This window comes from Neoarthrinium moseri, assembly GCF_022829205.1.
Source record: "Neoarthrinium moseri strain CBS 164.80 chromosome Unknown scaffold1_Wmoseri_CBS_16480, whole genome shotgun sequence".
Lineage (NCBI taxonomy): Eukaryota > Fungi > Ascomycota > Sordariomycetes > Amphisphaeriales > Apiosporaceae > Neoarthrinium > Neoarthrinium moseri.
Window position 1 is genome coordinate 101,390 of NW_026055115.1, and position 22,940 is coordinate 124,329.

At 53.3% G+C, this 22,940-nt stretch overlaps 7 protein-coding genes across 7 annotated transcripts; 4 read left to right on the forward strand and 3 right to left on the reverse strand.

Annotated features, from left to right (window-relative positions):
• Window positions 1–283: 283 nt before the first annotated feature.
• JN550_000026 (uncharacterized protein) lies at window positions 284–2,924 on the reverse strand (the record flags this gene model as incomplete). Its single annotated transcript, XM_049313900.1, has 7 exons — window positions 284–483; window positions 572–844; window positions 905–1,108; window positions 1,203–1,445; window positions 1,601–1,871; window positions 1,928–2,094; window positions 2,153–2,924. The coding sequence occupies 7 exons, from the start codon at window positions 2,922–2,924 to the stop codon at window positions 284–286; spliced, it is 2,130 nt and encodes a 709-aa protein (XP_049177315.1).
• Window positions 2,925–3,511: 587 nt separating this feature from the next.
• On the forward strand, window positions 3,512–5,606 carry JN550_000027 (uncharacterized protein; the record flags this gene model as incomplete). The annotated part of the gene is made up of 4 exons (XM_049314008.1): window positions 3,512–3,711; window positions 3,762–4,080; window positions 4,127–4,706; window positions 4,765–5,606. The coding sequence occupies 4 exons, from the start codon at window positions 3,512–3,514 to the stop codon at window positions 5,604–5,606; spliced, it is 1,941 nt and encodes a 646-aa protein (XP_049177316.1).
• A 1,995-nt stretch (window positions 5,607–7,601) lies between these two features.
• Window positions 7,602–8,770, forward strand: JN550_000028 (uncharacterized protein; the record flags this gene model as incomplete). The annotated part of the gene is made up of 2 exons (XM_049314118.1): window positions 7,602–7,839; window positions 7,893–8,770. The coding sequence occupies 2 exons, from the start codon at window positions 7,602–7,604 to the stop codon at window positions 8,768–8,770; spliced, it is 1,116 nt and encodes a 371-aa protein (XP_049177317.1).
• A 2,501-nt stretch (window positions 8,771–11,271) lies between these two features.
• JN550_000029 (uncharacterized protein) lies at window positions 11,272–15,429 on the reverse strand (the record flags this gene model as incomplete). The annotated part of the gene is made up of 14 exons (XM_049314339.1): window positions 11,272–11,837; window positions 11,888–12,012; window positions 12,071–12,354; window positions 12,429–13,007; window positions 13,065–13,109; window positions 13,227–13,290; window positions 13,348–13,753; window positions 13,809–13,961; window positions 14,018–14,167; window positions 14,226–14,426; window positions 14,492–14,496; window positions 14,550–14,780; window positions 14,843–14,982; window positions 15,103–15,429. The coding sequence occupies 14 exons, from the start codon at window positions 15,427–15,429 to the stop codon at window positions 11,272–11,274; spliced, it is 3,276 nt and encodes a 1,091-aa protein (XP_049177318.1).
• Window positions 15,430–16,442: 1,013 nt separating this feature from the next.
• On the forward strand, window positions 16,443–18,383 carry JN550_000030 (uncharacterized protein; the record flags this gene model as incomplete). Its single annotated transcript, XM_049314450.1, has 1 exon — window positions 16,443–18,383. The coding sequence occupies one exon, from the start codon at window positions 16,443–16,445 to the stop codon at window positions 18,381–18,383; it is 1,941 nt and encodes a 646-aa protein (XP_049177319.1).
• A 608-nt stretch (window positions 18,384–18,991) lies between these two features.
• Window positions 18,992–20,800, forward strand: JN550_000031 (uncharacterized protein; the record flags this gene model as incomplete). Its single annotated transcript, XM_049314561.1, has 1 exon — window positions 18,992–20,800. The coding sequence occupies one exon, from the start codon at window positions 18,992–18,994 to the stop codon at window positions 20,798–20,800; it is 1,809 nt and encodes a 602-aa protein (XP_049177320.1).
• Window positions 20,801–21,348: 548 nt separating this feature from the next.
• On the reverse strand, window positions 21,349–22,350 carry JN550_000032 (uncharacterized protein; the record flags this gene model as incomplete). The annotated part of the gene is made up of 2 exons (XM_049314671.1): window positions 21,349–21,480; window positions 21,550–22,350. The coding sequence occupies 2 exons, from the start codon at window positions 22,348–22,350 to the stop codon at window positions 21,349–21,351; spliced, it is 933 nt and encodes a 310-aa protein (XP_049177321.1).
• Window positions 22,351–22,940: the final 590 nt, after the last annotated feature.

A 22,940-nucleotide genomic window follows, 5' to 3' on the forward strand; every position in this document is an offset into this window, starting at 1 on the left:
ATACTACTGTAGCTACAAGTTACTGCCCTGCTTCACGGTAACGGGCGGTCAACGGCCGACAACAAATATTTCATGCTGCCATACTGGTCTCCCACAGGACCTCACATCTCTTGGGAGCATAGTACACTATGTTGTGTTCACCAATGCATAATGATGGGAATGCAATGCTTGCAGTGCGTCAGCGTCCGCTAGTCCATTCCTGGTCCTCAACGCCATAAGGAGTATTCGAGCCCCCAAAATCTTTCTTCATTATGTATCACACATAGCATCAACTAACGTCACGTTACTGTTTATAACCATCGAGCCTGGCATACGTCCTTTCCGCCCTCTTTGCCTCGTCACCCATATGTAGTTCTTCCAGATATTTCTTGAAGCTTTGCGACATCTCTAGGATCGGCTTGAAGTGTGCATCTGTCACACGGATCCTGCCATCTTCGTCTTTTTCTCCGTCGTATTCTGCCAGAGCTACTGCTGTTTGAAAAGCTGTTTCTCCATGGTTAGTTGACATCCGCTGAACGTGTTGGGGAGGCAAAGATGTTCCAAGACCAACTTAGGGGCTTCCCAGACTTACCATTGCGGATTTCTCTTCCGTTCCACTTGACTGCTTTGACCTTGACACTCTCAATGTATTCTTTGGCAGCTATAGTCAAGCGGATGGAGCTCCGCCGCTCGCGGTCTAATCGGTCCATGAAGGTCTTCCAAATCTTCTGCCGCTGGTTGTCATCGAAATCCGAATAGTACAACTGAAGATGAACTCTTGAGATGAAGGCATCATCGAATGTTCCGACCCGGTTCGTTGTCAGAAACAGGATACCGTTGTAGTACTCAAGTGCTCGTAGAAAGGCTGGGTAGATAATTGTCAGTGCCACTCCTGGTTCGCTAGTTGGGACCATATTTGGATTACCTGCGACCAAGCTGTTCCTAATCAAGTTGTCAGATGTCCTTTGCTCCATGAAAACGTCAGCCTCGTCGATCAGTAACACGGCCCCCCAACTTTTTGCTAACTTGAAGTTCTTTGTCAAGTTTGCTTCTACTCGGACCGGGTCCGTGCCAATATCGCTCGAGGTCAGAACCATCAGCGGTCGTCTGGTGAATGCCGCGATACATTCTGGCATTATCGGATAAGTTAGCCTCTCGGCCATAGAACGTGCAGAATCATTTTCATGCGTTTTTGAAACAGGAATTAAAGCGTTCAGGCTTACCGGCAGTACAAGTTTTCCCGACACCGGGCTTCCCATGAAGCAACAGAACCAGACCTTGACCCTTCCCTTTGACAAAGTCGGCAGCCCACATGTCCCTTAGCATCTCGTTGCCATCTTTATCGATCCTCGCGAAACTTTTGGCGAGAGCTTTGAGTGTTTTCTTCCGGTCCTCTTCCATGACTAGGTTGTTGATCATGTCCTCATCAAACTTTGGTTCTGCCAAGTTCTTGACGTGCAACGTTTCTAGACTAGATCAGCTGAATGATCGTAGATAGAACGAGATAATTTCCATGTACTCAGGGGAGGTGACGAAAAGTTGAAGCGCCGCCGTTGTCTCCACCGTTCTTGCTCCGGTTCTCCAACATAAAGCATTTGAAATATATATATTGTACACTTACCCCAGTGGCGGGTTGCGAAAATGAATGCCATGACCTCGTACTGGCACAAAAGGTATTGATGGGAAGTCAACTGTTCTTCTAGCGTGATGTAATTGTACTTGCTGAAGGCAGATGCTGGTTTTCCTCGCGCTGTTGGCTTGTATTGGCGGCAGAAGGAGCACACACAATCAGTCGCCCAATTTCGACAGTCATCATCTCCCATCAACACCGGTCTATCATATCCACGCTCCATGTATTGGGCTGCGAGGTCTATCATCACAAGACCTTCGACCTGTAATACTTTGTCAGCGGACCTGGAAGCCTTTATCGTGATAAAACAGAACTCACTTCGTTGTAAGGAAAATCACAACTTGTGCCCTTGTGATACTTGCATTGCTTTTGAAGAAGTTCCCAATATACCTTGCCGTATTGATATTGTTGAGCCACAGCTCCCTCTCCACTTGTAAGAGACTCCTCGCTTAGGTCTTCATCCGATACAAGCCGATGACGGATACCTTCTTCCCCATCAAACTTGGCCACAATCAATATGCTGATATCTTCCCAGAAAACTACCATCATAGCATAAGTCCCAATATATAATCTCCCATTGTTCTGGTCGATCGCCGAAGGTTCCACCAACGACCGAGTGTATGACTTTAGCAGACTTATCAGTAGCATCCGACAAGTCCACCAAGACTGTGGTGCCGGGCTTCATGGCTACCCATGCATAATCGAAAGTGTAGAAGCCATTCCTGTTACGCTCTTGCTCAGCGCGCACATCCTTCATGATGTTGTCGTCAAGAAATTTCAGGAGAATGCCCAAATGTTCGTCTGCATCCTTCTCTCGGATGCACATGTCGCTAGCTTTTTTGTTGGCGCAAGTGGTTCGAAATGCGGTCAGCTCATCGTAATGGTGGACAAGCACCGGGTATGGCCAGTATACATCTACAAAGTCGCCGGCGAGATTTTGCGATGGGTAGTATTTAACAACTGATTGCAAGGCATTGATGATGGCCGGCGAGTAGATGTTCATGCGGAAAGTAGGTGCCGAAAATGTTGTCAGGGGCGGGGCCTCGTCTGTTGAACTCCAGGATGAATATCTGTAGCTTGTCTTATAAGTTCCGACTACTTCGAACACGGGAACATTGGGTTCTGCTTCTAAACTTCCAACGGTGAAGTCGTCCACATTCTGGCTGTTGATGAGTCCATCCGTGTCAGCATGGCGATGTTCCACTCGATACCTCACCCAAGCTCTACGCCTGTTAGAAGCAGTAACATTGAGGATGTGACCCGTATCTCCGCTCTCTGCCCCCAAGGTTGTGTTCTCCGGTCGGCTTTCACACATGGTGGTCATAAATCAGGTCAATACGACACCAGCGGCCAAGAAGATGTCGATGCTGCAACTTTATACCTCCACTAGGAGAGAAATGGTGAATGCTAAAGACGTGGCCCCTATAAGCCCAGGTCAATGTCCTTTGATGCCGAGTAAATATACTCATTCGGGGACGCGAGGCTGGGAAAATCCCCGCCCTGTCCGGCTCTTATTCTGACAGGAGCAGGCTCGCCAGTCCAAAAATAGCAGGCCAGCAGCAGGCTGTATGCAGTCAAGCATCATCAGCCAGTGGTACTTCTCTCTTCATTTGGCTCGGATGAGCTGAGAAATGATACTCACTTCGCCATTCTTAGCCGGCCCAATAGGACTACGGAACTGTCAAGTGATGATGCAGTAAGACTGCGAATGGTTTGGGTCCCATAGTCAAGAAGGCAACCTCAAGGCTGCGTTGTCGCCTAGTTTCCAATGTAACAGAGAGGTGTGCCATTGCAGCCCCCATGGAAACAAGCCAGCGTTTTCTTGCGGATTGCATTACTGACTCAACTTGTGGGATCGCAGCCCAAAGACATACTTGCAAGTCTTATTGCCAGGAAGACATCATGAGCAGCGCTCTTGAAAGGCAATCAAACAGGCTCACCCGAGCCCACAGCCTCGATGCAGCGCAAAATTTGGATCTTGACAGCGATGGTTATGCCCTGGGTCAGGTTCTCAGACAGGGGAGCAGTGGCGAGAGCCAAGTATATCTGGCGGATCCCTGGCGTAGGTTCTACGAATGGGAAGAGCCACCGCCCGAGCATAAGTACGTAGAGGTGATCAGCTCGAGGGTGACGCGTGGCTGACATTATGTAGAGATCCGCTGACGCAGGTCATCTCGACTGAAGCGAAAATGCTCATTAATAAATGGATACATTTTCGTGACCAATGCCCCAAGGACGATCAGCTAGATCTTGAAGACTATGAGCCCAATATGGAGAGTGTTCTCCTGATGGTGGAGAGGATGAACAGTCGATGGAACAGCGATAGAGAGTCCGGAAAAGGAGGCAAGACCAAGAAATTATTCCACAGTGCTTGTGAGACATTGGACGCACATAGCTCAATCATGAAGATGCTTCCTAATGGGAATGAATATGTATCAATCTTCACAGGAGCATTGAACACTGTCATCCAGGTATGCCAATCTGCCACAAGCTCCGACGCATCTAATTCCCCTCCAGGCGAGTGTGAACCATGAGAGCATTGCGGGAATTCTGTCAGAAGCGCTGGATGCTTCACTCCGGAATCGTGTCATTGATTGCAACCTCGACCTGGAAATATTCAAAACAGAGGAGATGCTCAAGCTTGTCGCCGATTTGTATGCTTCACTGTTTGCATTACTATCCGATATCATGGACTGGCTCATGCTCAAATGGCATAAACGAATGCTAAGGTCTTTCAATGAGAAGTGTGGCAAGAAGTTTGAGGGCATGATAGAACATGTCAAAGTTAAGGCAGACAATGTTAAGCGCAAGGCGGAACAGAGTTCTCGTGCTGAGGGGAGAGTCACCAGGCTGCTAGCAGAAAGAACTCTTCTCGAGACCCAGCAGATGCGGCTCGACTTAAGAATTGGAAGAGAAGGAGAAGCGAGGCGATTGGCCGAGCTCACGAACAAGGCCGATCGTCTAAGTCAACAGACTTCCCAAGACATGATTGATAGACGGGAGCAGTCAAGCAAGATCGACCAGATCCATTCCTATCTCATAGCTCTCTTGCAATCCAACGCGGGTGCTTATATCATTTCCCAAGAGAACGACAGCGGTAAGCCAAGTACAGCTACTACATCAATCATGTAAGACTAACATCAGAACGGTTGTAGGATTGCCATCCAGCGTCTCAGCGCAGCTCCTCATGGCTTCTGGTCACTTAAATGTGGCCAAAGGCATCGCGGAGATGCCCACAAGTCGCTATATGGCCGACGACGTAGCCATCAACTCCGCCCAACTCGAAGACTATTTCTCTCGCGACCGCGTGCGGCTGCCTCACGATCCTCAAGGGCCTATAGTCGCATCGCAGGAGACAATTCGGCGGCTCGTCGAGTTTACCGGGGAGAAGTCGCCTCATACACTCTGGATTGACGGATCAGCAATGCGTGCAGATGACACGAGCAACCCACTAACGGCAGTGTCGATGAAATTCATTCATCTAAACGCACAATTTGGAGTGCCCGTAATATCATATTTCTGCCAGCTAAGCCGCAGTGGAGGGTTGCTTCCGGGGAACACGAGAGAAATGCAAGGTCTGATTGCCCTCTGCTACTCATTGACTCGCCAAATGATTGAGCTCTTGCTATCGACCTTCGAGAGCAATGCGGACTTTTCCGGGGAACGTTTCGCGCGCCTGGATGGCACAGCAAGCTCGTGGGAAGAGTGGGTGGCGCTGTTCGGAGACCTGGTGGAAGAGATGCCCAACAGGTTGTTCTGTGTCATAGATGGCGTTCACCTGGTCGATGATCGGAGCACAGAGAACTATATGGGGGAGTTGATCACGGTGCTGGCGAACGAGAGGCTACGAGTCCTGTTCACCACGACTGGCCGCTCTCCAACTCTACGGCGGGAGATTGGAAAAATCAACACACTTTCTCTGAACATGAATCAGTTCTCGCGTGGCGGAAGACTCAATGTCAAATCCTTCGGGCCAGAAGTACAGCAAGGAAGATAAATAATATAGCGTCACGCTGGGCCTCAAACAGATAAATGCCAAGTATTAAGCGTTAAGTTGTGTTGTCGAGTCGTAGCAACAGGCACTCGCAGCTTTGAGCATCGCGCTTATGGGACTAGTACCCATCGGCCTACTATAGTCGGTTGTGACGGATCGCATTGTCAGCCCAAGACGGCTCGTATAGTACGTAGTTGTATGAATCAACATTGGGCTGCGCTGGAAATACAGGTAGTCCGTCGTCCCGTACTAACACCTGGACCTGAGCGAACTGTTCACCAATTAGTGAACAACTCTCTCAGTATGTTTTACATGACGGCGGCATTTGTTGCCATCTGCCCGAGCAGATAAGAGGGGCAGAATCAGATACCGGAGCTCGAGGCCCAGCCCAGCGTTAAGCTCCCCCCTTTGTCTTCAGAGCTCCCCATGGAGTCTAGACCCCTCCATCACTGCAGCCACCGCAAGCGCTGATCTGCCGTCTTTCGCTCCGCTGCCGTAGGGATTTCGGGAGCAGTGTCATATCACATTGAGTTCACTCTAGCGTGGCGCTGATCCAATCGGACACATCAGCAGCAGCATTTGAGACAGAGCCACTGGCGTGTCTAGTACCTGTGCTGGATAGAGGGCTGGAGCTTGGAGGCGAGCTCTAGCTCAAGTTAGGTACCTAGCGCACGCTTCTTGCGGGGTAGACACCCCTCCACATGGTACCCAGGTGCCCACTTATATCCATCTTTAGCTGGCAGGCTCATCGGTCTCCGTCAGAACATGCCTATACCTTCCGTCAATGCGTTTCTTTCTGGGAAAGCTGGTGACAATTGACAGCATCTCAGCTCTGCCTGTGTCTCTGCACCGCTGTCAAGAGCCGGATTTCTTGGACAGGGCATAGTTGAAGGTGCAGAGCAACCCGGAGCTCCCACTCCCATCCCTGTCTGACACCCTTTCTTACTTTAACCATCTTTCCTAGCGCTACATCATGCAGTTCGGCGTCGTCGGCGTCGATGGCCCGGATGGCTCGTACCGCCACTCTTCCCAGTCTCGCCAGGTTTCCGGGCTTTTCTTGGACGGTTTGAGCGCCATTGGGCGCTCAAGTCACCGCAGAGCCTACCACCTTCATGCAAGCAGGCTCGAACTGCACAGCTTTCTTTTACCTTACGTTCGGTTGACATCATCCCAAAGATAAGGGCGCAGGACTGAGTGGGCTCTTGCAAGGTAAGGGCCAGAACGTGTGGCGAGATCCCCTCGTCCCTCGTCCCTCATCCCTCGCAGCTGCCCCCAAAGTGTGACAACGGCACACTGTTAGAATGCCTATGGTCTTGTTCGCCAGCGCTAGTCTGGTCGTTCTTCAGCACGTAGTTAAAAGGCTGATTTGGAGGCTAAGAAGCGCGATGGATGCGTCAGCCCTGTGAGACTGATGGTGTGACGAAATCATCCGTGCCTTGTTGAGCCTGGAATACGTTGATACTTATCTTGAACCTTGCCCTGCCGGTTCATCTTTCCTCCTCAACATTGGAAAGAATTGTTCGGTCGATTTGCTTCAGATGAATGCAATTCGCCGCATTCACCCTTGATATCGAACCATTATTGCCCAGGCAAAAGCTTGTCCACGCAACCTCACTCCGGGACCGCCGGCTTCTCTACCACACCTCTCATCTACAACCGGTTTCCGCCGAGTAATTGAGCAGCACGTTGTTAAGCCTGCATACCAAAAGCTGCCAGCCAGCGTTACAACAGATGCCCGAGACACGAGATCAAGACTCTGCTACTTCATTTTCGAGTGTCACACTGGGCGCTAAGCACAAGCTTCCTTGACCAGTTGACGCTATCGTTGTAGATTTGCTGAAGGAATGACGTTGTCCTGAACAGACTGCCAGAAAACCGTTCCACCGGCGCTCCAGGCCCAGCAGAATTCAGACCGTCACAGTACATCCGCGTGTTGCCTCGTGTCCTGTCTCGACAAGCCAAATACGATCCCTGTTCCACCAACGAATTCCAAGTACGATGCCTCAGCGACAAATCACCATCACCTACCAACGCCCCGGTACGCATCCGCCAATCTTCGTGGCAGGTACCTTCACAGATCCAGCATGGAAACCACAAGAGATGACCCACATAGTTGATGAGCATGGTGAAAACAAATTCGAGAGCACTGTCTCCGTCCAAGAGGGAGCTGAGGTGCTATATAAATTTCGCATTGGGCACGGCGATTGGTGGGCTTGTGACGAAGGGGTTGATACGGGTACCTATTCTTTTTCGCCCTATACGGATGAAAGCTAACGAACCGGAATGCAGTTAGCGACGGCCAAGGAAATGTGAACAACGTGATGCGAATTGAATCTGCAGGTTCCGACGACCAAGACTTCGATGATGTATATGACGATGACGTAGAAGAACCCGGATGCCCTCTGTTTGCCTACGAATCCGTTGGCAGCCAAGAAGCATATCCTCTCTCATCACAAGGCAAACCTTTCAAAGGTGGCCGGTCCCTTGCACCGGACGACCTGTCTCCCTTTTCTGCTCAACGCAACCCTAGCATGGGGAGTGGTAACCGTGATGTCGACCACAATGACCCGCGGGTGGAAGTATTCCCCAATCGAGACCGTCGGTCTATTGTGGAAGCTTTGCTACAACTCCAGAACATCATGCCCGAAGACGAGTCATCTCTCGACATCCCGCCGCCGTCGCCTGTGGTCTCCTCCGGATCCTACGTACTTACTTCCGGTGGACCCCAAGCCGAATCCAAAAGACTCAGCGTGCCTAGGACGTCGCTTGGGTCCATGAACTCGGAACGTTCGCAAGCCTCCCTCGAATCCATCCAAGAAGCTGCCGAGGACGACTCTGCTCGACAACACCAAAACGGATCTGCCATCTACGAGGACTCGGCAAGTAAAGGCGGCATCCCTACTGTAAAGCTCGAAACCCCTGCGGGTGAAGGTCCCGACGTCTCACTAAGTTCTGGCAGCAGCAAGGACGACGAACCCGACAGCCAGTTGCGCCGGCGCAACATTAAGGATCCCCACGAGCGGCCCGTCTCGGCTGCCTCCATGAACTCCTTGCACGAGGTCAGCAGGGGTGGCAACTGGCTTCAGTCCTTCTTACGCGTCATCTTTGTGGACTGGATTGGTGGATTCTTCTCGAATCTTTTCTTCGGCAACAAGCCAAAGGCGTAAGCCATGCACCCGTTTTCTTCATTTTGATTCCTTAGCGTTTGGCCTGGAGGTACATGGAGTTCGGCCGTTAACTGTCTCCCTAGTCTTTTTGCTCTTTGCACTTTAGCATTGCTTGGCGGTGTGTTTTGGAAGGCGTCGAGGGATGGTCAACAAGCTGTAATCCCCTGGTTGAGAACATTAGTATATCAATGATTCGATAGAGGCTGTACGGCACCGTCCGAATTAGTACATCCTTCATGTCAGTTCCGGGTTCGAGGGGATACTCAGCCTAAGTGATCTCAGCCATGCAAAGCGGATATTGATAACATGTAGAGAGCTTGATGTAATGAGACAGAATGCATCTCGAGTGGTTGATGGTGGCAAAGATCTCAACTGTAAAGCCCTACGACTAAACGTCCTTATCTAATTAGCATTGAACATCCGCTTACAGCTAGCCGAGACTTTAGTAACATCGCCGCCGGTTTGATACGATATCGAGCATGTCCACGTATGGTGAACGCTCAGTGTAGAGTCTTTCTTTCGACTACTAACACGAGAATCCTCGAGCGCTGTCCCACGAATGATAGACGTAGAAAATGTGATCGGTTGATGGCGGACCTTGATAGTTAGTGTACGGTGTCATGGTGTAGTGATCCCTTGTATTTTATTTTCTCTGGGTGTAGCGGGAGTAGTTCCATCGACGAGCCGGCGACTACGAGCTGTGAGTTCGTGCAGCAGACTGGAGTATTAACCGCCTGGTATGAGCTCTTATGACCTCCCCCTCGTATTGAGAAGTAGTAGGGATTCGACAACGAAGATTGTGATTTGCTGGATGACATCCGAGTACGATCGTTCTCTTAGATACCTAATGAAAGTATTAACCAAGTGGGCTTCGTTTGTCGGCTAAACAAGCTCTGGACGATGTCCAAGATGGCTCTGAAGGCCCCTTGTTTGGTATGTACTGACGTGTGGTAAGGGTTCTCGATTTTCTACAAAAGCCAGAGTGATAAGAGGCCCGTGTGAGAGGATGTCGCCCGTTTCGAGAATTTCACCCAAGTGTAGGGATCGAATAAACAGCGAAGGAACAATTGGATTCTACTATCCTTCTGGTGAATTGCAGTACTATCAGGAATTACAGGGCAAGTTGACTAAGGAAAGAAAAAAAATCTACCATAAGCTCGGTTAATAAACGCTTGGACGCGCCCGTATTCGATAGCAGCACAAATAGTGCCCTATTCTTCTTCACCCTGCACCACTTAATCAACACTGCTGTCCGATACTGCGAAGATCGGCCACACCCCACCTTCAACTCACACCAAACAAGCCCATCACCAGTCACAACCAACCGAAGATGGCCGATGGCAGTGTAGATGATGCCCTGATCAAGGCGATCGCAGGCGTCGGTCTGACAACATACACCACCGAGGCCTACCCCTTGGGCCAGGTGAAAGATTGGGATCGAGTCCACAAGCGTATGAAAGCCCTTGGCTACACCGCTGACATGACGGCGTACCAGTGAGTAGTGCAAGATGCGGCGCAAAGCCAAAGAACCCTACTGACTGGTGGTTTCCTTGAAGAGCCCGATGGAGCCGTTACTGGCGTAAGGTATTGAAGCCCAGACTTGATGCCAACCCCTACGACCTCAATGCTGGCACCCAAGGGGAGCACCTGCTCACCCTGGCTGGCCTCGATTCCTCAGCCGACACTTCTGGTGCCGTTTCTGGTGATGCCTCCACCTCTGGCGATGCCGCCCTTGAGCCTGCTCTTGATGGTACCGCTCCTACTTTCCTCCCTGCTGCCGGTAGGTTATTTCTATTGTCCTTCGTTTTCCTCCCAATTCTTCTGATAACCCTAGGTCAACCCAGTCCTCCAATCTTTGAAATATCATCCAAAACTCAGAGGAAAAACAAACAATGTAAGCTAACACAAGGAATTTCCATAGACGTTGGAACCCTCCCTCCCGCCACCCCTGCCTCCTTGCCCATCGCAGGCCCCGAGACCCCTCTTGGTGCACCGTTTGGTGAGTACGACCATCTGATGGCCGTCCACCAGGAAGCGGAGTTTTGGATGTCTCAGGACCCATCCCGTTTGGAGCAGGAACTGATGAATCGAGAAACATCTCTCGCCGCAGTGGCCGTGGCAAAGGGCAGACAAGCTGGGGAGGATAATTCTGGTCATGTCGCGGCGCGGGTAGGAAGCTTGATTTACAATGTTTCGGAAAACCTATGGTACTAGCTACTGTTGATTGAGGGGAGGGTTCTGTTCGAGGATGGTTTTAAGGAAACTTGCGCAGCATTGAGTGTCGCCGACTATACAATGAGAGGGTGTTGTCTCATTGGCCAGTCGCGTCGCGCTAGCAATAAAGGGACTGACACTATTGGTTCGCGCCCACTCACGCGCGACCCAATGAGCGTGATGGCCTGCACGGGTCCGTGCGCTAGGAAGAATCGCAGTTTTTAATTCGGTCTGCAAACCCTTTGACAAAAACTCTACGGAGTGATCATGAGGAATTTCCTGATGACTTAGTCCAGCTCCTTGCCAATCTGGTCAAACTCATACCGCCACTCGTTAACCTTCTCGGCCTTCTTAAATGGATCAAAGTTCATGGCCTCGCTGTCCACAAACACACTCTGGCCCAGCTCCAGCGTCCCCTTGCCAAGCTGCTTTCCGCGCTTGCTGTTCGCATACTCAGCGCTGTCATTACCGCGGCCCCGTTCCTCCCACACGCTGATCCTGAAGCGCGCGCCGGGTCGGAAGAAGAAGCCCGAGCCGCGCATCTTTCCACTGCGTGTCTCACTTGTGACGACATCATACCCCTTTTCCGGTGGAGACAAAGAGTCTCCAGCTGAGGTGGGAGCGGGGGCATTGTGGTGTGAGTGCGCGATGATCGCGCCGTGTTTGCTTGCAATCTCGCTGTTGGGTGGGAAGGGCTGCATGGGGGCCTCGTAGACGTCCTCGAGCAGTAGGACCAGTGGCTTCGACCAGAAATCCTTATCTGTCTCTCCTTCGAGCTCTAGCTTGCATCTACCGGCTGAAAGCTGGGTATTGGGAGCCTTGACTATGACATGATCTATGTTCGCCTCGGATGCTGGTGCCAAGGTTAGTACGAGCGGCAGTCGCTGTTGCTGGAAGCCTTACCGGTGCCGTATAGGTAAAAAGGCATGCACTTTGCAGGGTAGTCCTTGAGCCGCCATCGTGAGTTTAGGGGTCGACTGACCACTGTGGCCGTCACGGTAACACTGATGTTCTTGAGTATAATCCCACTGTTTCACGGGTCACTGATCAGCCACTGTACATACAACGATGCAGGTTCATACTCACGATTCCTTCGTCATAATCTGACCCTTGAAAGTGCCGTTGTTCTTGACAATGTCTTGCATGTAGGTCTTGTGCTGAGTGACGAGCATCATGGGCTCTGTGGGGTTGGAGTTCTTCATCTCGAGGTACTTCTCCCGCGACTTATTGTCAAATGTGGCTGAGACAATGAGTTGTTGACGGTGATTCGCAACGTGAAACATCGGTAGGTGGACGAGGTAGATCTGTTCTATACCTTGGATGAGAAAACTGTGGAAATCTTCACCCAACTCATTGCGTTTGCGAACAATCTGTACCAGAGTTCCAATTAGCACTTGCAATCTTGATACATACATGGGCAGAACTTAAGATATGGGGCATTAACCTTTGTTTTAGCCTCGACTGTATCATAGAATGTTTTGGCCAGCCGGTTGATGAAATTGCCGTCTGTAGGAAACGGAGACATGACAACGTTTCGCAAGACCATGAGGTCCTGGGTACTGTCCTCGAGTCCAAGTCTCTTCATGAAGTGCTTCTTACATTTTCCATAGAGCTCGTCGGAGAATTCGGTGGAGGTCAAGTAAAGAGGGATCTTAGTTGGGTCATCCGTGGGACTGTCAACAGATAGCTCCTCGATGACTCGTTGCATGAGGTAGTTGGCTTCTTCCACATCTTCATTGAGTTTACCATTCGCGTGACGGAAGTTGAGGGCAAAGGCGTTGATGTTGAGATCAGAACCCAGGTCGCGCATGAGCTTCATGGCCTTTTGGTCGTCCGGTCGAGACTGATCATCTAAGACAATCTGGGAATTGCTCTTCTGGAGAATATCGCGCCGGATTCGAGCCTTTTCAGCTTCAACACTTTCCGGGGTAAATCCTTCAACAAGCTCCGAGGGCAGTTCGTTGAAAGGCACACATATGAAAGGGCTGGAAGAATCGGTTAAGGCGGCCCATTCTGCGGAAAGCTAGATTTCGCACAATCTTAGTTGCAGTCCAAATACTGTGAGAGAGCATCAGCTTACACGTGTGCAGGTCCAAGTTACTTCAGCGAGTAGAGTGCCATAGCCCTAATGTAAGCTGTCAGTATGTAATTTCCTGCGGACAACGATTCAACCATAGTCCTTCAACATGGCATGATACCAGAACGGCACTGTGACGAACTAAGGAGAAGGACGGCAAAGTACCTTCTGGTCAAGGCCAATCGTCTTGTTGGAAAGCCAAGCGGACATTGCCGCTGCTCCTGGCTTACTGTGAGGTGTTAACAGTGAACAAAATCTTCGTGACGGCATGCTCTTAGGACTTTACCTTCCCTCTACGCCGTAAATTCCGATGCTCGTGACCGAGCCTCGGGAAAGATAAGGACTAGTCCACGTAACTAGGAAGCGCATGCGCCCATCCCTATAGCACAAACCTCCCGCCGGATACGGAATGTAACCAGCCTTGTGTGGGTCGACAGTGATGGAATCTGCGAAACGCATTGCGTATAAGTCCTCTTGCGTCTGTGCCCTCAAACTTGCGTCGGGTACAAAGCCGTCGGCACTACCCATCTCAGTTGGCAGGTTGATCACATCTCCCGGGTGATACTCCTTTGGCAGCATGGAACAGAAGTAGCCGCCCCAGGCGGCATCGGCGTGGACGAGGAACGAGAGTCCCTTGGCCTGGAACTGCTTGCGCAGCGCCAGGATGGAGGACAACGGGTCAACAGCACCCTCTATTATCGAGTAAGGGTCAGCGACGCGTGAATGCAAGTATTTGGTGGCATTTACCCTCAGTTGAGCCGATGATGGCGACGACTGCGTAAACGGGGTGCTCCTCTTGGAGATTCTTCTCGAGTGACTTTTCCAGCTCTTCGAGGTCGACACGTGCTGCATTGTCAACCGGAACACCCACCACATTATCGGACCCAATACCGCAGATTGCTATCATTGGAGAGATCAGTCACATTCGGGTCATGTGTCACTACAGCGATACGTACCAGCACCCTTGGGCCAACTGTAGTGCCTCGTGGTTGCCAACATGTACTGTGCAGGCTTGCCGTTGGTATACTCCTGTTCTAGTACATCCTTGCCAGTAGACTGGATGGTGAACTTGTTCATGACGCTCGAGAGGAAAGAGTTAGAAATGCCTCGGGGGAGTCAGCCTGGTAGAACTCGGCGGAAGTCTCATTACAATGAAAGCCGTACCGTGTTCCTGGTATAATCTATCCGGCAGGTCCAGCACATCCGTCGGTTTGAGATTAAGCAACTCCCAGTTCGAAAGCTCAGAGAAGAGTTTCTGCTGGCCTTTGCAGGTTTCCACGTAGAACCTGGAGCTCAGAAAATCCAGCGGTTGGCCATCTTTCATAGCCTCGCGCAGGGAAACAGGATAGAACTTGAGATTCCGGGCTTGAGTCAAGAATGCAGTCAGTACAATCGTATAATGGGTGCAGCGTCATGAAAATACTACGCACCAACCCTATAATAGTTAGCATGCCTCCTTCATGGTATGTGACTAGCAAGCAGACATACCAGATAGACTCCAGATTGGCAACGGTCCCATCACAAGTGACGTGCCCCCAACCCGTTGGGGTCTCAAGGTTGTCCTCATCGATGTTATAGCCGAAAAGTTCGCAGAGCTGCTCACCAACTTCAATCTCAGCCACTGTCGACAGAGGACTAGCCTCCAGCGCGACGTTGTTGGGATTGTAGATCATGGTCATGAAGTAGCCGAGCAGTGACGCCATGCTCATGTCGGTGCACCTAGTAAATATTGAATTAGTCATTTCGTCAGACAATGTCAGTTGCGCCGACGGTTGACTGACATGTGGGCCTCGTATCGTGGTGACCAAAATGGGATAGATGTACGTCCGAGGATATTGGCTGCCTTCTGGACAGCTCTGCTGAGCTTGTCCATCGACTTCCGGAATGCAGGGGTCTTTTGCACATCTTCGTTGATGAATTTCTAGTTGTGTGTTAGCATCGAAATACCCAGGCTGGAAGTGAGCTATGAAAGCAGATCAGGGCACATGGATAGAGACCCAATGCTCATAGGACCAGGACGGAAATCTGAGGTCAACCATACCCCGTCACAAGGGAAATATTTGGTACGAGCTAACCGAAGCTCTTCAAGGATGGTGCGGATATTCCGTTCAAAGTAGGGAAGGTTCTCGGCCTGAGGGCCGATGAAATAGGAACTGATGATCTGATGAGAAACATCTTCATGGGTGGCTTTCTCGTTCCAACAGGTGTTGTCTGGACACACAGCAGTGACATCCGACGAGGTTGAGCCTGAGCGATCGAGTGGCTCCTGTGGTTTGACTTGGTCGACTTGGGCGGCAGGCTCGGCTTTCTTCGAATGCAAAGCCAGAGGCCCCAAGTCAAAGCTAGGGATTTGGACTTGTGCAGACATGGTAATATTAGCTGTGTAACTATAGGAGTAGCCAGTATTGCAAGGATAAACAATGAAAAAGAAGTAACCTACAGCCGGTCTACCTGCTTATATAGACATTGACGCAAGAAAGACTATTCAGTTGCGGGTCCATATTTGATCTTACCACGATGTCCCGCATTACATGCGAGGTAAAGATCCGCTCTTTTACACAATTCCTTCACCGGCCTCGACGCGATGAAATCATACTTGACGTTGAGTGATGTACGAGGCACTGTGTGCTCTTAGTTGACGGTAAGACAATGGTGCACCTTGCAGGTAATGTGCCGCAGATCCGATGTTGAGGCTCCCTTATTGGTGCCCAGGTTGACCCTCAAGCGGAAAACCGGTGAGACATAATTCTCTAGATGCAGTGGAATGTGGTGATTCTGGAGTTCAAGAAAGCCACACAAGCGGGGCTCATACTCCAAGAGAAAGCAATCAATGTTCAGGTAGAGATGTGAAGTTCTATGGCTGACTGGATGTTGCGAACTCCGTATCGCAAGGCTTACCGCAAGCCCTCAGGTAAAGCCATCTCAAGCTGTTGCGGATATTAAGGCTTGCCTTAACGAGGACCGTTACTGCAGAAAAGGACGATGAAATAGATGTGGACTATACCGAAGGGGCCGTCGTGGCTTGCGGGAACAACCGTTGTGGATATGTGGATTGCGCAGTGAGACGGGAATACAGCAACCGGTAAGACACGGAAGCTACTGCACAACAGCAGAATTACCTCCGGTATTCACTTGAGATCGTGTTCACAGACATTGACCGATGACAAGGCTCATGCGAGATGCGTGTCTCGTTTGCCATTGCCCGATTGGAGGTTACATGGCAACCCGAGTGCTGCCAATCGGCGTCAGGGAGATGCTAGGTTGTCCCTTTGTAGACTCTCATAGCAACTTAGCGGCGACACGCCAAGAGGAAAGCTCGGCGCGCGCTAGACCGCGGGAAGCGCACAGGCCATGGCACCTAAATTGTACGTCATTAGCGCCATGTGCGCGTTATGCTGGGTGCCAAATTTTCTGAGGCGCAAGGCTCGCTGCAGAAGCGGCATCTGCACCATATTGGAGCAGCCAGCAAACAGCAAGATGCGGCCTCTCCTATCAACGCGGATATGCCCCCTGTGCTTGTTCACGACGGGCTCGCGGACAGCACCGGCTCTGTGCCAGCCATGGGCCACACAACGGTCCTATGCCGTGGCCCGAGGCGCCTGGAAGGGCGGCCGCTCCTCCAGCCCATCCCGCATGGTGCTCTCCGATGATGTGAGCAGACCTGCTGCCGCACGAGACGGCCGAGGCCGAGACAGCGAAAAGGCGAGGAGGCGCCCCGGGCCGTTCGGCGGCATGAACCAGACTGAGTTCAGAGGCAGAGACAGGTCTCCCGGCGCCGCGCCGAGGTCCCAGGGCAGCCAGGGCGGTCAGAACAGGGACAGGGGCAAGAAGGACGAGCGGCGAACGAAGGCCATGAAGATGCAGAGCTCACTGGCCACGGTCTCGTACGGCCACAGGACACGGATGAAGGCCAACATTAGCGACGTCGAGTCCTTCGACCAGTTTGAGCTTCTACCGGACGTGAAGAGGGCCGTGACCGACGAGGTCCTCAAGGGCATGACCGACATCAAGCCGACGCCCGTCCAGCGACTTGCGATCCCCGCCCTGCTCGGCCAGTACACCGGGAGAGGACCCAAACCCAAGGCCAACCCCGGGCGACAGGAGTTCCTGCTCGCTGCAGAGACCGGCTCGGGCAAGACTCTTGCGTATCTTGCCCCTGCTGTCCACGCGTTGAAGCAGGCCGAGGCGGCGGATCCAGAGATCGCCAAGTATCGTGAATACTTTGCCCAGCAGAGGGAGGCCATGCAGGCCCCCGACTATACCGGCCCTCGCGAGTTCGAACCCCACCCAACGGCTGCGAGGCCGAAGGTGGTCGTCCTGGTCCCTTCAGCGGAACTCGTTGACCAGATCGGCGCCGTAGCAAAGTCACTGTCGCACGTTGCCAAGTTCAAGTCCGTCACGCTGTCGGCCAACAAGTCGGCCGCCGTGATTGAGCGGGGCATATACAGCCCCGGCGGCGTTGACTTGGTGGTCACTACGCCTCACCTGCTGTCCTCCATTGCAGATTCCGACCCTAATATCCTCTCCCGGGTCAGCCATCTCGTGGTTGACGAGGCCGACTCCCTGTTCGACCGAAGCTTCTCGGCCGTGACCACAGCCATTTTGGACCGCGCACTACCCTCCATTAAGCAACTGGTATTGTGCTCGGCCACGATCCCCAAGAGACTGGACAACTACATGGTCACGCAGTTCCCGGACATGGTACGCATCACGACGCCTAACCTGCATGCTATTCCTCGCCGTGTCCAATTGGGCGTGGTCGACGTATCCAAGGACCCCTACCGCAACAACAAGAACCTTGCATGTGCAGATGCCATCTGGAGCATCGGCAAAGATGCGGCGCGACACGAGACTTCTGTTCCTGGTGAGATCGACGTGAAGCGCATCATGGTTTTTGTCAACGAACGTGAGAAGACGCAGGAGGTAGCCGAGTACTTGGTGTCCAAAGGCATCGACGCCGTGGCCCTGCACCGAGATACTTCGGAGCAGCGGCAGTCGGAGATGCTAGGCTCGTTCACAACGACAGAGCCCATGAAGGCGGCCATCGAGGTGTCCCAGGTCCCGGCAGGCAAGCGATCGTTGCCCAACACCAAGGTCATTGTGGCGACAGATCTCGCGTCCCGAGGCATCGACACGCTCGCAGTGCGCCATGTAATTCTATATGATGTACCACACACTACGATTGATTTCATCCACCGACTCGGTCGGGCGGGGCGCATGGGCAGGAGAGGCAGGGGCGTTGTGTTGGTCGGCAAAGACGACCGACGGGATATCGTCGCTGAGGTTAGAGAGAGCATGTTCATGGGACAGGCGCTGATTTAATCCATGGCCAGCGGATTTGGCAATTCTGTATAACACTGTACGACGTACGCATGGAGGGGAAAATTGTATTATACCAAACAGCGACATAATGTAAGTTAGTATAGACTACATAGACAGATCAGAGATGACGATATCTCTCCTCATGGCAGCCCTAATCGACCTCGAAACAAGCACTCGCCGGCCATCTAGTGCGACAGTTCAAACATGAGATCAGAAGCCAAATATAATGACGAATTGTACCTACATTTGGTATCCTGTGCGAGGACGACCTAGAGCACTCAAGCGAGGGAGGGACAGACCAGACTTGTATCAAACAGAAATAAGTGGGGGCAGGTCCATCGCGACGGGGGGTTATGGTCGTTATTCGGGGTAGCTCTGGTCTCCAAAAACGCGCGACGCGTCAAGGTCCCCATCTGCCCATCTAGCCCGTCCTCCCCTGCCGGCCATGTTTTTCCCTCCCACCCCGACCATATCACAGCCTACAGGACACCGCTGAACGAGCATTGCAGCTGATCACGCAGCTCGCAGTACTTCTTGTTGTTGTGCGATTTGCACGAAATTTGTGCCCCGTCAATTAATCTTCTGCATCTCCCGCCACCGAACCCGCGATGCCGCGCCCAAAGAGGACCCGGGTCGCGTCAACGCGCGCAACCCGCAGCACCAAACAAGCCTCGCCCGAACCCGCGCCTCAGCATGTGCCAGACGCCAACGTCGAGACTGTCGACGCAAGCGAAGGCGGAAATACCGGGCACAGTCTACGCAGAGGAACACGACGTAGCTCCTCGCGAGCAGCTTCCATGACCTCGGCTCAAGCATCAGCACTGCTCGTGTCGCGAAAGAAGCGCGACTCGGCTATGGACCGCCTGGAGAACATGACGTCTACATCTACTGGAAACACAAACACTGCCGACGACGATGACGACGACATTGACGACACTGAGAGCTCCATCGAGCTGGAAATGGGACGTCGCGGGGTCGCGGCAACGCCTGCACATGGACGTTTGAACGAGGTCTCGGGCCTGGATATGGATGACGACATGTTTGACGACCTGAACACGACCTTTGACGACACAGCTCCCCCCGCGAGCGCCTTGAGATCACACGACACCTCGACGCTGTCTATCAGTCACTTCAAGCGTCGACCGCGTGCCGCCAGCTTCCTGAGCAGGGACGACGGACCTCTGCGACCAAGCAGTCGAGCCGGTCCCAACACCCCCGGCATCAGCTCCACCTTCAACATTGGTGTCTTCAAGAGGAGAGCGCGAGAGCCAAGTATTCTCGGAACGGCGCAGAAGCCACGGGCAGAGAGACCTGTGCTGCAGAGCGAGACTGGCGACAAGTCGGACGAAGACCCCGAAGAGGAAGAGGAACAGGAACAGGAGCCGGCAGCAGGCGATGAATTCGAGCCAGAGGCCGAGGGCACGCCACTGCGGCGATCCACCAGGCGATCAGCAGCAGCTGATGCCAACGACGAAGCTCTTCAGACTTCTAGTGTCAACCCACGGAAGCGCAAATCCACGGACGCGCACCAGCAGAGACCAAGGTCGTCTCCCTACGTTGAGAACAACGGTGCTGCAGCAGAAGAGACTGAGGAAGAGGTCCTGTCATCTTCGCCTTCGTTGCCGCGCGTACTGGACGCCCTTGACAGGCCCACGACGCCTTTCAATGACGAGGGCATTGCGCCCCCCGAGAGCAGTGGCTCTGAAAGCGAGGCCGATGTCTGGCCGCCTCTGCAGTCGCTCGCCAAGGGTCGCTCGCGCCGGCCCGCGCCTGTGCTGCGCAGAACTCCCGTCCGCGACGACAGCGGCTCCGACATGTCCTCACCGCCGTCCTTGACCTACTCGCCGAACTACGGTGAGCCGTCGTCGCCGCCTCAACGGGCAGCCAGGCAGACGCGCAGAGCCGCATCCAAGTCCGAACCCAAAATCACCACGGCGGATCTGCAGGGACTGCTGCCCCGCCGCCGCTACAGGAGTGCTAGGAACGATTCCGCAGAGGACTCGGATGCCGAGGTCGACACGGCCGGTCTGGGGGATGACGACGACGAGCTGTCCCACCTCGACGTCAGGACCCGTCGACGGCCAGCACGGCCGCTCTCGCGCGCCGCCACCGGCAACCAGAGCGCCACCCGAGGCCGGTCCACACAGCAGAAGGGCAAGACCCCAGCCTCGGCCAACCCGTCCCGGACCTACGGGCGCTCGTCGGACAAGGAGAACCTCGATGACGAGGAGGCCGGCTCGGACGCGGGCACGGCTGCCGGCCCCGACGACGACGGCGCCTCCGAGAACAGCGAGGACATGGTGGCACGGGTGGGTGAGGAGCTCAAGAACGCCGCACGAAAGTTTGCCGAGGTGGATCGATGGGAGCTCGAATACGAGGAGGTGACGCAGAGCAGCTCGCCTCGGGACGCGAGGTAGCAACGCTTGCGTGTGAATAATTGATGCAGAATAGGGGCAACATTTGATGATTTGACAAGGGTCTTCGCTGGCTTATGTTTGGAGGGGAGTGAAAAATGCCTGGACTGTGAGTGTGGCTCTATGGCTTTTGGCCTTGGTGTTGGTCGGTGGTTCAGAGAACGATTAGGGGTCGGACAGACGTGGTGGATCCTAGGGATGTTGTTTCGCGTACCATTGATACCTCGATGCTTCTTCAATCGAAGTCGTCTATTTGCTCTCTTCCAAGTCTACACTCCTGCTCATGCTTTCTTCCTGGCATAGATTTTGTGATTTCATATCTCAATAGCCGTGTCATGCCCTCATAAAATATCCCAAAACGCCAGCCTTCCTCGATGCTCTAAAGAAACCGTGACACCAGCCATGCAGAACCGGCTCTGTCATTCATTCTACCAGCCATGGGACGGGCACTTGTCAAGTGCCTCCCAGTGTTCTGGTGAAATCTCTAGCACAACGCCTCGCACAATGGGGCTGTCATGGGGAAAAGAACGACAATAATTCATTCCAAACTCCTACGACGTCGCCAATGAAACGCTCTCCATCTTGTAATCCACCACCTTCAGCTCGCGAAGTTCTGCGACCTTGTTGGCATCGCGTAGCGCAACAGTGATCTCATCAGGTCTCAAGCCCGACATGAGAAGTCCCTAATCACCACATAAAGTCAGCGTCTCGGTCTTTCGATTTAAATTGCATACCACTGAGAGAGAACTCACCCTCTTGATGTCCTCGAAGCTGGCCTCCCGAGCCGTGTACTCGCGCATGACCTCGTCGGTGGCAAAGTCGACGTAGACGCGCGTGTCGCGGATGCGGACCAGGACGTTGTCGAGGCGCATGAAGAGGCGGGCCAGCAGCAGCATGCGGCGCTCGTGCACGCGCGTCTTGACGCTGAGCACGCTGATGCCGTTGTCGTCCAGCTCGCTCTCGTACAGCATGACGTCGTCGAAGAACAGGATCGGGTCGCGCCGCTTGAGCAGCTCCAGCGGGATCTGCCGCCCGCTGCCGCCCGCCGCCGGGTCCTCGTCCACGAAGCTTGTCCTCCTCCTCTCCCCGTTCGCGGCTTCCCCTGATCCCTCCGCCGCCACCGCCACCACGGTGCCCCGGTACGTCGTCGAGTAGCTCCAGTCGAAGGGCTTGACGACCTCCTTGACGCCGCTGATCTCGCGCGTGGCGCTCCAGTCGCGGGCGTAGCTGACCTGCAGCATGGACTCGCCCGTCTTGTCGACGGCGTCGAGGGCGTCGCGGGCGGTGAACTCGATGCGCCAGCCCGAGGGCGCGTGGGCGACGGCCACCAGGTTGTCGCCGAAGATCATCTCGGGGATGGGGATGCCGACGTCGGCGGCCATGGCGTCGATGGGGCCCGCCTTGGAGATGGGCAGCTTGCGCGTGCTGATCTCGAAGCGGCCCTGCCGGTGCGTCGTCGTCGCGCTTGCTAGCGAGGCCGGCGACGGGTACGGCTCCTGCGCCGACGTGATGTGGCCCGGCGGCCCCATGGTCGTGGGTGCCGGGATGGACATGGCGGGCGGGCCGTCGGTGGGTCGGTCTGTCGATCAGGTTGGTTCAAAGAGGTTCCCTTTGAGAGCGAACAATCCTCGAGGGAATCGTAGGCGAGGTCGTGACGTTGGCGAGAAAGAAGTTGGGCTGCTCGATCGGACGCTCTTCGTCTGTGGTGGGGGAGGGGCAGTCAATAAGAGGAGTGAGAGCTTTGACTCTGAGGTTGCGAAACCCCGGTGCTGCGGCGGCTGGGTTCCACTTTTCCCAAGAGCTTATGTGGGTCTGCCTATTGGCTTCCTAAGGTAGGTATGCTCAGCCAGTCAGTGTCAAGGGAGGTGCAAGTGTGACATAGTCCTCGGATATTGGAAGCCAAGACTGGGCGCATCCATTCTTTCTGACGGGCTCAAAAGACACGGGGAAATAGTTTCAATTGCACATGGGTAAACTCAAGGTAGCTATAGGCGGCCTTACGCACGACTTGAAACAACGAGCATTTGGGAAAGGGGAGCGGTGACAACAGAGTAACAGGCCTCACATAATCGATAGAACCCAGAGATCGATTTGGTCTAAGTAGTAGGATTGGTAAAGTGCCCCTGCGCTTAAACTTCCTGTA